Here is a 16313-nt window from a genome sequence, read left to right as displayed (position 1 = left end):
TGTGTGGTGCTGGGAAGTGACCTTAGGGCCTCACTGCTAGGCAGGCAGTACCATGGAGCTGTGTTCTCGACCATGGTCAGTAATGATTTAGTGGAGATAAAACCCTCCTCAAAGGCAGGATTGTGAGGGCTAGGCACTCACTGAGCGTACCCAGCGCTAAGCAAATAGCTGTTTAGTGAATAGAACTTCTCTTTCAGCTTGGATGTTGGAAGATCACCACCAGTGTTAGGACATTGACGTGTATCTCCCATTTGACATTTATAATTACAGATTGCTTTGCGAAATGTTGATAAAGCCATTACTGAAAATAGTTTAACAAACAGCTTGTCAGAAATGTTGTCGTAGAGAATTCTGTTGCAGGGAACCAGTTGGATGGACATCCTCTTGCATGAGAAGCCCTGAACCCTGGTGTATCTGATAGTACTATGCTCTTTACTCTATATAATAATTTTGATAATCATTTTATCTCACATGTTTTGTGGCTAAGCTATTATCCTCTCTTGTTTTACTTAGTTTAAAATTTAAAATATTATGTTACATTAATGTGTGTGTGTGTTTGTGTGTGTAAGTGAGAGGATAACTTTTAGGAATTGTTTCTTTGCTTCTACCATGTGGGTTATAGGTGATGTGTTAGAATAGCGGTGTCTGATCTTAGCACACCAGGCCAAAGCAGTTCCACGTGTAAGAGATTTTACTAGGGACAAAGAGGAGAGAGAGAGAGAAAGACAAAGGGGAAAAGAAAAAAAGGGGCAGCTGGGCAATGGTAGCACATGCCTTTAATCCCAGCACTTGGGAGGCAGAGACAAGCGGATTTCTGAGTTCGAAGCCAGCCTGGTCTCCAAAATGAGTTCCAGGACAGCTAGGGCTATACAGAGAAACCCTGTCTCGAAAAAAAAAGAGGGGGGGGTGAAAGTGGGGAAAACTCTGTCTTTTATATAGACTGGGACATAATATGTTCACAGGTGAGTAAGGGAAGTGGGTTCTGGGAAGGTATGTGGTCGCCATAGCAACAGGTGACATGACACCTAGATGTGATATCCTAAGTTTGGAAATGATCTGCAAAACTGGTCTTTTGATGCCAACAGTAGGAGTTGAACTCAGGTCTTCAGGTTTGGTGGTAAGCACCTGTGCCCAGTGAACCATCTCACTGGCTCCATATTTTACCTCACGTAGTTAGGGAAGTAAATTAGAATCTGACTGCTAAGCCACTGTTTATTCTGTATTTGATATTTATTTACACACATGCATGCATGATTCCATCCTCAAGGGAGAAAATCTGTATTTTCCATGAAGTGAACTCGGCTGATCTTCCCTCAGATTTTCTGTGGTAATTTATAGATTGATCTGGTACTTGGAATCAGCATCCTGGGTTCCCATTTTCCTGGCCATGTTTCTATAGGATGGTTAAGACCAGTATCTAGGAAGGATCAGTGCTGTGAATAGCATCTCCTAAGACTGATTGTGTGGGTACAGAAGGCTGTGGATATAGAGTCTTAGCTGTATCTTTGCAGCATATAAATCTCAGAGAACCTCAGCTATTGACGACTGTTGTATTTGTGTTCCTTTCTGTATTTAAAAAACTTCAAAATAATTTAAACCCTGTGATTTATACTTTACTGTTAGGGACTCTACATTGTACGCATCTTAATTCTTAATGCTGCATCTTTTGTCTCACAGTGATGAAACAGGAGAATTTATTTGATGGTGATTCAGGTCGACTTTTGGCTATTCAATTTCATCTGGAATGTGCACATGTATTTTTATATTATTATGAATATAAAGAAGCAAAGGACCGGTTCAGTACTGCTAAAGACATCAGCAAGTTAGAGATTGACCTGACAGGTAAGACTTACTTTTCATGGATACTCGATTTAATTCTACAGTAAAGCTAGTATGTATGTTGGCAGTTTGTATTGTATTTTGCATTTGAATTTTTGGTTCTCTTTGTCTTTTGGTTGTGAGCCGTAGCCTTTATCAGCTGAGCTCTCTCTCCAGCCCTTTCGATTTTTTTTTTTTTAAAGTGTAGAACTAGACTGACCTCAGATATAAAGCAAACTTGTTGGGCTGTGTTTATAATCTTCCATCCTCTAGATGGTTCTATCTATCTATCTATCTGTCTGTCTATCTATCTATCTATCTATCTATCTATCTATCTATCTATCTATCTATCTATCTATCTCAGACTGGCTTTGAACGTATGATAGTCTAGAATTAGTGTCCTTAGTGTTGGAATCTGGGATGCCCTTCCATATTTGGTCTAGTATTTAATTTTCTAGAGCCTTCCTATTTTTTTTAATCTCATAATACATTTTAAAGATTTTATCTAAAAATTCTTTAGAAGAAATTTGGAATTACATGCTGTCTTTTTTCATAGAGCCCATTCCTTGCTTTGTAGTCACTGCAGCCAGGCAGTATAGGAATGGCCCTTGCCCCATTTGGTTCTGGTATAAACCTTCAAAGACCTCTCTTGACACCACAGTTCAGCCCTGCCCTGTGCAGCGCCCATTCTTGTAGATGTTGTTTCCATCTGTTGTTGCATTCCATGCTGTATTTCTTAGGTCTCTCTTCCGTGCTTGAGAACACCAGCGAGGGCTGGAGAGACAGCTCAGTGCTTAGGAGCATTGACTGCTCTTCCAGAGGACTGGGGTTCAATTCCCAGCACCCACATGGCAGCTCACAACTGCCTGTGATTCCTGTTTCAGGGGATTTGACACCCGAATTCAGACATATGTGCTGGCAAAACACTGATGTATATAAAATAAAAGTAAATAAATGAATAATGCACCTTTAATTTCATCACTTGGGATGGAAAAGCAGGTAGATCTCTGAATTCAAGGCCAGCCTAGCCTGATCTACAGCGTAAGTTCCAGAACAGCCAGGGCAGAGAGAGGAGAGAGAAGAGGTAGGGAGGGAGAGGAGGAGGGGGAGGGAGAGAGAGGAAGAGAGTGAAAGAGGGAGAGAGGGTGAGAGGGAGAGAGGAAGAGAGGGAGAGAGGGAGAGAGGGAGAGAGGGAGAGAGGGAGAGAGGGAGAGAGGGAGAGAGGGAGAGAGGGAGAGGCCAACTGAAATTTAGAAGGTGCTCAATATTGCAAGGAACAAATTAAGTTCCGAGTGAATTTTTTTTTTTTTTGACAAGGATGTGGCCATGTCCGGAACCAGTGCTTCAGTCTCTTGGCAGGGGTGGGAGTGGGGGAGGGGAAGTGGAAGGGGGAGGGGAAGTGGAAGGGGGAGGGGAAGCCTTCCTCAGGTTCTAGTGTGACTGCTGACAGTGTGCAGAAAGTGTCCACTGAGCTTTCTCCACTGAGATGCAGACCACGCCCCTATATAGCCTGCACCTACCCAAAATGCTGCCTCCTTGTTCAGCTCGTGTAATAACCCTGCCTCCTTGTTCAACTGTATATAATGAACATGCTGAGCTCCCGGGGTGCTGTGGCTTCTGCATCCTAGGGCCCATACCATCGGATCCCAGCTCTTCTGTCCATGTGCCCATGTGTCTATCATTTTCTTTATCCCTCCTCCTCTCCCTAGTTAGTTAACCTTCTGAAGCTCTACAGGATGTGTATGTTGAAAGAGTGAATGAGTTACAGAATTTTTCTTAAGTCTTCTCTTGTTTCTTCTGGAAACTCTGCTTCGTATGATGTTCTGCTGTGTCCTAATCTATTATAGTATGTAGCTGGATGACTAATGAGAGCCAACATCACCAGCTCACAGGTTTCAGGCTGATGATCCCTGAGACGCTGTCCCATGCTACATCTAGATCATCTCGTAGGTTCGCTGCTTCTTATTGAGTCAGTGTTACTCAGTAAAATCCTGTAGCTGTATATCATGAGTCTTATATGACTTTATTGGACCATAGCCATCTTTTATTACAGTGTTTGTGTGGGAAAAGTTATTTAATATCTAGTTTATAATTTTTGGAACAATTCCATAAATAACTTGCAGTTTTGTCTGTATTTGAAAGTATAGTTACGTGCAATAAATTTATGAGGTTCATTTCAGAGATTTTTAAAAAAAATATTTTTGTTATAGGAGACTTTTGGGGGTTATTTAAGTATTAATGACAGTTTTAAGTGGTATATTTAATGGATATTACAGATCTTTTTTCCCAAAGTTGACGTGAAGAACTTGAAAATATAAGTATACTCACAAATAAAAAGATGAGAACCAGATTGTTTTTTTCCACTCAGCTATTGACTTACTATAAAGAAATAAGCTCTTAAGCCCCTTCAGTGGCAGTCTTAGCATGATGTGTTTGACAGAGGGTTGACAGTGACTCAGCCAGAGTCCTCTCAGTGTAGGAAGAAGATTTTGTCAGGGCTCTTAGTCGTCTCACATCTTCCAGAGAATGGATGTTGAAACTTTTGCTTCTCTTCAAAGTGTTCTGAAAATAGCTCTCTGCAGTGTATTATTTCAGAGACATAAAGAAGAAATGTTGGTATCATGAGAAGCCAGATGGGGTACTCGCCTGGGATTTAGCAGCTGAGGCCTCAGTGAAGTGCTGGGTTTAATGCAGAGGATCCTGTGATCCTGAGTGAGTGGTGACAAGTGTCAGCCTGTCTTTCCATATGTGTGTATTATATGTGTGTGATGTGCATGTGTGAATTCTACCCACAGTACTTAAGTTACTTTTCTCAGCAGAGAATGAAAGTAAACAAAAATGGAGACTGAGAATCTCATGTCAGAAATCCTGGGTGTGAGCCTCGGCACCATAGTTCATTGACTTTGGATTATCTGAAGTAATTTTAACATCATTAGGCCTCAGGTCTTTCATATGTGTGTGGAGAAAATACTTTAGCACTCTGAAAATATTATCAACATGATTGTACTATAAATCTGCCTGACAAATCCACAGACAAGATTTTATTTTACTTTTCAGGTGCTTTGGGAAAAAGGACACGATTCCAGGAAAATTACGTGGCACAGCTGATTGTAGATGTCCGGAGAAAAGAGGCTGTCCCTTTCAGTTGTGAGTTCAGCCCAGCACCCACGCCCCAGGAGTATTTGGCCAAGGTGCGTTGTTTAGTTCCTGTCACTGTTTCAGGGGGTGAGTGATGAGAAGAGACTGTGAGGACCTTGGTGACGTTGCTTATTTTTACCTAAAATGGGGATAAGCATTTTACCACAGTGGGTGCCAGTGTGTCAGACAGCACAGCTCCCGTACAGTGTGGTAGGCAGAGGTAGCAGTGCTGCTGTGTTGCCTTGACATACAGAAGGCAGGCAGACTAATACAGACTACTAGTGCCGTACCCATTTATCTTATTTTGTTTTTTACTTTTTAAAGCGGGGACTGGCTATGTAGCCAAGGTTGGCCTTTAGCTCCTGTCTCTCGTACTTTAGTTTCCTAAGTGCTGGCCTGCCACAACCCAACTGGCTTGGGTCATAGAACCCTGGTGGTGGTGGTGGTGGTTAGGGGTGTTGAGGGAATGGAGAAAGGACAGTCACAGGGACACATGCAGTCAAGCTGGGATCAGGTGGGAATCTGCCCCTTCTGTACCCTGGCACTGTAGTGTGTCTATTAGCCAGCACAGGGTTGGGGAGGGCTTAGCTCATCTGCATAGGGAGTCTGTAGGTGAACAGTCTTAGGCGGTGAACATCCAGGAACAGGAAGAGGCAGTTGCTAATCTCGACATACACTGATCTGTTAGCACTTATCCTTGGGCTCCTGACGACAGCTTTGCCATTCATTTTGAGCCTGACCCATGCTGCCATTTTCCTATGGGTCTGAGGCAATCCCTGGAGTCCTTGGCATGATGGTGCCCATGTCAGTAATGCTCAGGGCTTTGCTCACTCAAAGCTGTCCCCGCTCCTCACACTGGGATGGTAGGCATGAGCCACCATACCCAGCTCTATGTTAGTCCCTTTATTTGGTTTTCTGTGGATTTTTTTTTTTTTTGTCATTTCTCAGGTTTCTCCTAAACACATAAATCAGTGACCAGAATTCCTTTTCTCCCATTTTATGATCTGCCTTCATCTTGGCCATTGTTGGGCTGCTTGCTGCTTTGTATGCTTTGTGACATGTCTTAATGAATTCTTTTCTTGTGGCTTGAACTTAAGAGTCTAGGATGCTTGCTTTCATGGAGGCCATAAACATATCTTCATTTTCCAGTGATTCCCACACTTAGAGTTTTATATGTTAATTTTTTTAAGGGTTTATTTTTACTTTATGTGTATGGGTGTTTGCCTGCACATATATCTGTGTACCACATGTGTGTAGTGATCACAGAAACCAACAGAGGAAATTGGATCCTCTGAACTGGAGCTGCCACATGCATGGTGGGGATGGAAGTTGGTTCCTCTGGGAGATCAGGCTCTGCTCTTCACTCCTGAGCCATCTCTGCAGTCCCACATCTACAGCTTTTGATTGTCCTTTTTTTTTTTTTTTTTTTGGTTTTTCGAGACAGGGTTTTTCTGTATAGCCCTGGCTGTCCTGGAACTCACTTTGTAGACCAGGCTGGCCTCGAACTCAGAAATCCGCCTGCCTCTGCCTCCTGAGTGCTGGGATTAAAGGCGTGCGCCACCACGCCCAGCTCTTGATTGTCCTTTTTATTCTCTGTAATGTCTTTATGCTTTGGTATGCTTTAGTTTAGAACCTATAAGTAAATTTATGTTAAGTACACTGAGTACCAAGTTTGTATTTTATTCTGAGGCTAATGCCACAGGGAAAGGCTAGGGCGACGGCTGAGAGAGATGGAAGAGCTGGCATTTGGTTCGTCCTGAGGATTGTCTTAGGCAAGGTTTCAGTGCTGTGATGAAACATCATGACCAAAAAGCAAGGAGGGAAGGAAAGGGTTTACACTTCTAGATCATAATTTATCACTGGAAGAAGTCAGGACAGGAACGCAAGCAGGGCTGGAACCTGGAGGCAGGAGCTGATGCAGAGGCCATGGGGCTGCTTACTGCCTTGTTCCCCCTGGCTTGCTCAGCCTGATTTCTTATAGAATTCAGGACAACCAGCCCTAAGTAGTGCCAGCCACAGAGGGCTGCACCATTGATCACTAGCTGAGAAAAATGCCTACAGCTAGATCTCATGGAGGCATTTCCTCAACTGAGACTCCTTTCTCTGTGATGGCTCTAGCTTGTGTCGACACATAGCCAGTACAGACACCACTGATAAGAAGAACACTGGGTAAGTTCCAGTTCACTGTCTCTTTTGTGGTAGCTTTCTTAAGGAGCAGCTGTTGGTTCTAGAGGAGTGAATAAGGAGAAGGTCATAGAAACACAGAATCTGACATTACTTCCTTGAGGATGTAGCGCTGTGACTGTGCTGTGAGTGTGTGTGCTGCTGTGGTTAGCACTAGCCAGAGAACGTGCAGTGAGTACACTCATCCTTACTTTCCTCCTCTCTGTTCTCAGTCCTGCCCGAGGCCCGCATTAAACTTTAGGTTGCCAGTTGGAGTCTGATCTTTAGGCTTGAACAGTATCTTTGAAAAGAGATTTAGTTCTGATGTCCAGTCACACAAAAGTTAAGTCTTTCATGATGTGTATGGTGTGTGTTTGTTTCTTTGAGCAGACTATATGTGAGGTCAGCAGACGTCAGTGTATGAATTTAGGTTCTCTAAAGGAAAAGAACTGTTAGAATGAAAAAAATTATATTTAATATATCTATATTGAAAGGGGATTAGTAGAGTTGCTTGCAGGCTGAAATGTGTTGATTCTCTTCCTGGTTTCTTCAGGACATTTATCATGAGTAGACAATGAACTGTGACAATGGCCTTTCCTGCTCCTGTTGAGATGCCCATGTGATTTCTGTCATTAAGGATCATTCCTATATAGTATGACATTAACTTGATGTTGTGTGGCTTTCCCTGGGGAGATGTGAACAACTGTCTATTCACTTCAGGTAGCACATAGAAGAAAGACAAAAGAAATGGTTCCACCCAGGCCTGGCTTTGGAAGCAGTACATTTATCAGGGACTTAGAGGAGTATGGCAGAGGGTTACCTAGAAGGACATGGATGCCTCAAAGGCATCTGCATCACTCAGGAGCTCACCACAGCATGGGTGATGCCCACCACAGCATGGGTGATGCCCACCACAGCATGGGTGATGCCCACCACAGCATGGGTGATGCCCACCACAGCATGGGTGATGCCCACCACAGCATGGGTGATGCTCACCACAGCATGGGTGATGCTCACCACAGCATGGGTGATGCCCACCACAGCATGGGTGATGCTCACCACAGCATGGGTGATGCCCACCACAGCATGGGTGATGCTCACCACAGCATGGGTGATGCCCACCACAGCATGGGTGATGATGCTCACCACAGCATGGGTGATGCCCACCACAGCATGGGTGATGCCCACCACAGCATGGGTGATGCTCACCACAGCATGGGTGATGCTCACCACAGCATGGGTGATGCTCACCACAGCATGGGTGATGCCCACCACAGCATGGGTGATGCTCACCACAGCATGGGTGATGCCCACCACAGCATGGGTGATGCCCACCACAGCATGGGTGATGCCCACCACAGCATGGGTGATGCTCACCACAGCATGGGTGATGCTCACCACAGCATGGGTGATGCTCACCACAGCATGGGTGATGCTCACCACAGCATGGGTGATGCCCACCACAGCATGGGTGATGCTCACCACAGCATGGGTGATGCTCACCACAGCATGGGTGATGCCCACCACAGCATGGGTGATGCCCACCACAGCATGGGTGATGCTCACCACAGCATGGGTGATGCCCACCACAGCATGGGTGATGCCCACCACAGCATGGGTGATGCCCACCACAGCATGGGTGATGCCCACCACAGCATGGGTGATGCTCACCACAGCATGGGTGATGCTCACCACAGCATGGGTGATGCTCACCACAGCATGGGTGATGCCCACCACAGCATGGGTGATGCTCACCACAGCATGGGTGATGCCCACCACAGCATGGGTGATGCCCACCACAGCATGGGTGATGCCCACCACAGCATGGGTGATGCTCACCACAGCATGGGTGATGCTCACCACAGCATGGGTGATGCTCACCACAGCATGGGTGATGCCCACCACAGCATGGGTGATGCCCACCACAGCATGGGTGATGCTCACCACAGCATGGGTGATGCTCACCACAGCATGGGTGATGCTCACCACAGCATGGGTGATGCTCACCACAGCATGGGTGATGCCCACCACAGCATGGGTGATGCTCACCACAGCATGGGTGATGCTCACCACAGCATGGGTGATGCCCACCACAGCATGGGTGATGCTCACCACATCCCTAAGCTCCCTGCACAACTTGCAGGCTGTTTGGCCTGTTGGAGAATCTCTTCCTCCCTAGCAATTGTGACTGCTTACAAGTGTTGCATGTAATCATTAAAAAAAAAAAAAAATCAATTCACGCTATCACTGTCTACTCTTGGGCCGCAGGGGTCTCCCCGCCCCCAATACAGACCTCCATTCTGCAGTTCAGTGTGGCTGTCACAAATCCCTGTAACCCAGTCAAATCAAAACTCCAGAGGCTTGTAAATTATCAGTCAGATTTATATCAGTAAATTCTCAACCCACAGAACACCCACACTGAACTCAGACCCAATTGATGTAAGCACAAGCTGCCCACCTAGATTGATAATAACACAAGCTGCGTTCCTAGACTGGACAAATTGCCCTTCATTGCTCTATTGCTCTTCTGTGATATTCATAGCTACCTGTGGCTATTTCAAGCCACGTGGATCTGGTTCATCCTCTTCCTCCACCTTTCTCTGTCCTTGTCTGTCTGTCCCCTGTCCTATCTCTCTGATAGGACTCTCAGCCCCACCTACCTTTTTCATTGCCCAGCCACAGACTCTAGTCTTATATTTCACCTGCCTTCACCTGTGATTGACAGCAATCCACATGTGTGGGCTTGGGATACCATGTGAGTCCCAGGAACTGAGTTTGGGAGTGAGTGCCAGTACCTGCTGAGCCACTGTGCCAGTCCTTCTTAAGGACATTTGGTGTCTTGATTGGCTATTTATAGACCTTCTTTTTTGAAGTATCTGCATACATTTTTGGTCCACTTTTAATTTTGGTTGTCTAAGAGCTTTCCATATGCTGAACACTAGTCCTTTTTTAGTTTTTAAGACTTATTTTCCTTATATATTTTAAAATAGACCATCTTTCAGATTTATTAATGAAAGGTACTTTACAAAAACAGGATGCTTTGCCATAAAGTAGTTTAGCAGGTGGCAGTAATGGCTCTGCTGCTGAGGACAGGAGGGTGTTATAGTGTGTCTGACTCCATCTCTTCAGGAGGACTAGTGTTGTATTGGCAGTCCACCTTCTGGGCATCGGTTTGAGTGATGAGGGAGGCAGACAGGCCATGGTACCTGGGCTGCTGGGCCACTCTCATGACCACAGGGCTGGATACATATCCTTCCAGTGATGGGAGACAGGGTGAAAAGAGGGCTGGTGATAGGGATGGGGGCAGGGGTGGGGCTACCCTGCAGAGGTTCTTCTGCATGTTGGTCAGTTAGTAGTGACTACTGTCAGTCTCAGCCACTTTCACTTCCACTGAAGTGCACATGGTAAATACATCCCACCAGAAACAGTATGCTGACCACATTCAGGCCTTATATAATCTTTAAACATTCAGAAGGGTGTGTTACACAGGATATAGTGCTACAGTCCTTCAAAATCTTAGTATTCAGGAGGCTGAGGCTGGTGGACCTTTGTGAGTTTAAGACTAGCTTGGTCTGCCTGGTGAGTTCAGGCCAGCCAGGGCCACATAGTGAGACCCTGTTTTAAATACCAACAAGAGACAGAACACCAAGCCAAACAAAACAAAAACTCCAAAGAAAATCAAAATCAAAATAATATACCCCAACCTCCCTCCAAAAAACCCAGCAAGCATCAATATCATTTCCTTTAGCAGTCTATTGAATGAATGAATGAATGAATGAAAGAAAGAATGAATGAAATTAACTTTTGTTCTAAATATTTTCTTTTGTGTCCCACTAGAATCTTGAGCTCAATGATGATACTGTTCTGAATGAAATAAAGTTAGCAGATAGTGAACGGTTTCAGATGCCAGACCTGTGTGCGGAGGAGCTTGCTGTGGTCCTTGGAGTCTGGTACGTTAATGACTGACTTGGCTGTGTTGAACGCTTTGACTGTTGTCCCCTGAGTTTGGGAAGATCTTCATCAAAACCTCCTTGTACAGTAGGTATAAAACCTCCTTGTACAGTAGGTATTGTATGGCTTGTGAAGGTGGAGACTTCTTGGGCTACGATTTAAAGGATCAGAGGTTCAGAATCTATTGAGTTTGTAGCTCCTTCTCCTAGTCTTTGGTTATCTTCAGCTAGGTGTAGATTTTTCATCAAATCCTAACTAATAGGCGAGAGTGATTGTGTGTGGGCCGTGCAAGGAGAGGCAAAGGTGGTCTGTGGGTGTTCCCCTCCTTATCTTTCTTTAGACAGGATTTCTCACTGAACCTGATGCTCACCTATGTGTTGCCTATAAAAGGGGGTCCCTTCCTTGTCCTCATAAGACTAGGTTACAGATGCGCATGACCACATGACTTTTCTGTGGTGCTGGGGATCTGAACTCAGGGTCGCAGGTTTGCATGGCGTGCACTGTTCTTGAATGCACTGCTTCCCCAGCTGAGAATGACTGTTTGGACCTCTAGAGAAATGTATGTGTGTGGGTATTATATATGTATAGCATGTATAATATTTAAACACATACACACACACACACACACACATATATATCCCCCTATCTCCCCCCCCCCCCCTTTTTTTTTTTATTGAGACAGGGTTTCTCTGTGTAGCCCTGGCTGTCCTGGAACTCACTCTGTAGACCACGCTGGCCTCGAACTCAAAGATCTCCCTGCCTCTGCCTCCCAAGTGCTGGGATTAAAGGAGTGTGCAGGGGGCTGGAGAGATGATCAGCAGTTAAGAGTGCTGTCTGTTCTTCCAGAGGTTCTGGGTTCAATTTACAGCACCCACATGACAGCTCACAGCTATCTCTACCTCCTGTTCCGGGGGATCCGACACCCTCACATAGGCACACATAAGGCAAAATACCAATGTACATTAAATAAATAAAAGTAAGTAAATAAAGGTGTATGCCACCACCACCCGGCTATGGATATGTATATTTTGAAGTAAATTTATTTATTTATTTATTTATTTATTTATTTATTTATTTATTTATTTATTTATTTATTTATTTTTTGGTTTTTCGAGACAGGGTTTCTCTGTATAGCCCTGGCTGTCCTGGAACTCACTTTGTAGTCCAGGCTGGCCTCGAACTCAGAAATCCACCTGCCTCTGCCTCCCGAGTGCTGGGATTAAAGGCGTGCGCCACCACCGCCCGGCGTAAATTTATTTTTAATACTAAAGAGTTTTATGCTATTCAATGAAAATTGTTTTCTTTCATTCCTTTCTTCCACTTTTCTTTCTTAAAACGTGGCTGGATTATTGTTTTGTTGGTTGACATTTCTCCTCCTCTCAGTACTTCGCTCACTTTGCATTAGAAGCTTTGCAAAGGGAATAGAAATTGATCCATTTTGAATGAGGTTCTTATCCTGCCTTATGAGGTTTTAGTGTTCTTGTTCACATAGAGAACACAGAGCCTTTGGACTTGAGGGGCTAAGTGGGTGAATCATCTTGTTACAATTCCTTTATGCTGCAGACTAAGTATGTTGAGGGTGGGCAGGGAGAGAGAGAGAGAGAGAGAAAGAGAGAGAGAGAGAGAGAGAGAGAGAGAGAGAGAGAGAGAGAGAGAATGACTTGTATGTTGTGTTTTTTTTTTTTTTGTTTTTTGTTTTTTTGTTTTTTCGAGACAGGGTTTCTCTGTGTAGCCCTGGCTGTCCTGGAACTCACTTTGTAGACCAGGCTGGCCTCGAACTCAGAAATCCGCCTGCATATTTTAAATGATTTCATTTCCCATTTATTTTGTTTAGTTGTGCATGCTATGTGTGTGGTATTCCCCAGTGGTTAAGACCAGAGTGGATTTCATAGTAGCTTCTAGACCATCTAGGGCTACATATCAAGATCCTGCCTTCCAAGAAATAAGTAAATAAATCAAGAAAGAAAGAAAGTTAGTAAGAGAGATAGTTCAGTAGTTAGAACACTCACTGTTTTGCCAGCGAGTTCTCAGGTGGATCTGTCGCTCCAGTTTCAGGGTGTCTAATGCTTCTGACTTCTTTGTCACCTGTACTCATATGTACATACACACATGAATAAAATACACTAGATAATTAAAAATAATAAAAATAAATCTTAAATAGGTTTAATTAAGAGTTATCACATAAGCATTTCATGCTCATAAAAATCTTTAAATAATATTGAAAATTATAAGGAACTATTACTATTTTATAGGTTTATGTTTTTATACTTTCTAACTTTTATTATTTTAGATTTGTACCTATTTTGCCTCCATTTATGTATGTGTACCACATTCACATTGGATGTAGATCAGAAGTGGGTATGGGATGGATCCCTTAGAACTGCGGTTATGGTTGGGAACCGCATGTGGCTGCTGGGAACAGAACCTGTGGCCTCAGCAAGAGCAACAGGTGCTCATAACCACTGAGCCAAATCTCCAGCCCTTTAAAGCAATGGTTTTTGAGACAGGGGCTTTCTTTGTAGCCCAGATTAGGCTCACACTTGCAGCAGTTTTTCAGTATCAGCCTCCACCGTGCTGAGGTTTTGGGTGGGAGCCACCACACCACATTCCTAATCTGTATAATATCTGCACGCAAAGTAATTAATATAATATGTGATTTTAAGTTACATGTTAAACATTAACGTGGAAATGGTGAACTAGAAGTCTGCAGACATCAGAAGTTAAACCTCTGCACTTCTTTTTCCATGTCTCCCTCTGTTCTCCTCAGAGGAAATCTACCCTAGCTTTAGGATTGTCATTTTCCGGCCTTTAAGGACATGTTTACTTCCATTTGCTTGCTTTCATGCTTTCTGTAGTGATTTTCTGCCATTATTGTGTCTCTGTGGTTTGTGTTTTATTCTGCAGCTGCAGATTAAATCAATTAATCAAAAAAATTTAATTTATACAGCAGCATTTCGCTGGGTGACTATGTCACTGTTTGTCATTTTCCATTTGGATGTCTTGATTCTTTTCAGTTTTCCTAGTACAGTGAATATTTTTGTGTATCATTTCTGGGCCATACATTCATTGATTTTTGTTTTTTCTGGGATGTATTATCTAGAGTGGAATTACTGAGCTAGGGGTATGTGAATGCTGACCTAATTCTTGATTGCCCAGTGTTTGTGCTCATTAGACCCTGTCATCAGCACCTTAGAATGCTGGTTGTTCCACACGCAGGCGACATACAGATTTTAAGGTGTCTGGGTGTCATACATGGGGTTTCTCAGTGGTAGGTGTTTAGTAAATGGGAGTCAGTAGTCTCCACTGTCTTTGATTAGTATCATATCTTGGGTTTCCTTTGCTTCTGTTACCATTTATGTTTGGAGGGTGCATATCGTGGCAAGCACCTTGACCTGTTCATCCATCTTGTAGCCACTGGATTTCTTTGTTTTTCTAATAAGATAAATTATTTTGATATTTTTGATATCAGCTGTTATATTTTCAGTTTTATTATTATCTTTTGAAAATTTGTTTCAATACCTGTATATGTTGCATAGCACTGTAGTATGTGACTTAAAATGTGTACTGTAAGAAATAATGGTTTCTTTAAGCGTTGTTTTTAATTAAGTACAACATGTATTTTAGGATTTTCTTTTTTTTAATTCAAAGCACAAATTTCCAGAAGAACAACCCGGTTCATAAGCTAACGGAGGAGGAGCTGCTGGCCTTCACATCGGTGAGTAATGGCCTCACTCTCCAGTTCCTTCTTTTTCCTTGTAGATTATTTTGATTCTGGTGTGTTCTTCCTTAAGCTGAAAAAGACTGTCAGCTAAGGAAGTCAGGGGTGCATATCCTGCCAGGTTCTAACCCACACGTTCTTGCTGTTCCCTAAGCAAGGCTGTTTTCCCTCTACTTGTTTAGGTTTGAGGACAGTGACCAGCTTCTCTCTCTTCCTCTTCTTCTCCCCCCTCCTCCTTCCTTTCATTTTTGACTCTAGGGTCTACTGCACTACTATGCATGTAATGGGTACTCAGTAGCTGCTTGTTGACTGACTGAGAGTCGGAGAATTCATAAGACAGAAGTGGCTGTGGGATTTGACAGGGTGTTCATTGCTGACCTGGAGCACTGTTTGTGGGAATTTTGCATAGTCACCTCATTACAGTTGACTAGAGAGGGAAGATGACAGATCAGGACCCAGGCTGGAGAGGCGGAGCAGCAAAATGAAAAGCTGGGGAATAGATGTTGGGAGATGTGAAATCCAAGAAGAGAGAAGTGTGTCAGAGAAGACGGGGAGACTCACTGTGCTTTTGGCTTTGTGATTGGAAAAGGTTGCACATCTTCTTTCCTTTTTTAATGGGTCTCTCTAGATAGCCCTGGCTGTGCTGTAGCTTCCTATGTAGGGCAGGCTGGCCTTGAACTCAGAAATCCGCCTACCACTGTCTACTGAGTGTTCGGATTAAAGATGTGTACCACCACGCCGTACTTGGTACATATTTTCTTGAAGGAATCAAATTCCTTGTGATTTTGCCAAAGGTATCCTTAATAACCGGGAGTACTGAGTTCCACTTTCTTTCTTCCTTTGCCGTTTTCCAGACAAGACAAAAGAAAGAACTTTTCATAGGTAGAAAGGAAAGCTGGCTCATTTGTTCTGCAGTAGGAGCTTTGCAGACTGTTCATCCCACTCTCTTGGGTTGGGTTAGAAGCGATTGCTGGAGTCCAGTCCTCTGGGGCTCTGGGTTGTCTTCCCACTCTTCCCATTCCTCAGCACCGTGGGCTTTACCATTATCTTGTGAGCTTTAGCTGACTATATAGAAATGCCTTATTTATTAATGCATGTGCTGTAGAGAATCTGGCAAGCAAAGTGGCGACATTGTTTTCATTGCACATAAAATAACCGTCCTTTCACTCAGCTAGTGACTCTGACATATTTACCATGCACAGGTGTCCTGATCCTCAGTGGGGATACAATATTGAACAGTATCTTTTTTATTCTGGAGTTCCAATTAATTTACATGAAAGTATATAGACAAAGAGAGAAATAGATATTTAATTGAGGTGCTGAGGAGGGCTATAAAGTGGGATGGATGAGTGTTGTTTAGCAGGGTGGTCTGGGATACCTCAGTGGGAAGGTGATGTGGAACACAGATCCTTCTAAAATGGGGCAGTGGGGCAGGACAGGAGGCTTGGGAGTGACCCTCAGAGAGAGAGAGAGCGAGAGCGGGGTGTACAGGGCTGAGAGGAGACTAGTGTCCAGGCAATGCGTG

The 16313-nt window shown here is 43.8% G+C and overlaps 1 protein-coding gene across 3 annotated transcripts in view; it reads left to right on the top strand.

Annotated features, from left to right (window-relative positions):
• Positions 1–16313, top strand: part of Ttc27 (tetratricopeptide repeat domain 27) — a 156535-nt gene that overhangs the window by 20330 nt on the left and 119892 nt on the right. For all 3 annotated transcript variants that reach the window (XM_021186245.2, XM_021186244.3, XM_021186243.3), the window contains exons 6-9: positions 1678–1842; positions 4876–5009; positions 10957–11069; positions 14719–14785. In XM_021186245.2, the coding sequence (XP_021041904.1) occupies positions 1678–1842; positions 4876–5009; positions 10957–11069; positions 14719–14785 (479 nt within the window). The remainder of the gene's footprint in view (positions 1–1677; positions 1843–4875; positions 5010–10956; positions 11070–14718; positions 14786–16313) is intronic.

The sequence above is a fragment of the Mus caroli genome, unplaced genomic scaffold (assembly GCF_978045245.1).
Source record: "Mus caroli unplaced genomic scaffold, Mus_caroli_1 scaffold_18, whole genome shotgun sequence".
NCBI lineage: Eukaryota > Metazoa > Chordata > Mammalia > Rodentia > Muridae > Mus > Mus caroli.
The sequence above is the reverse complement of the archived record's forward strand: the minus strand, read 5'-3'. Positions and strand labels throughout refer to the sequence as shown.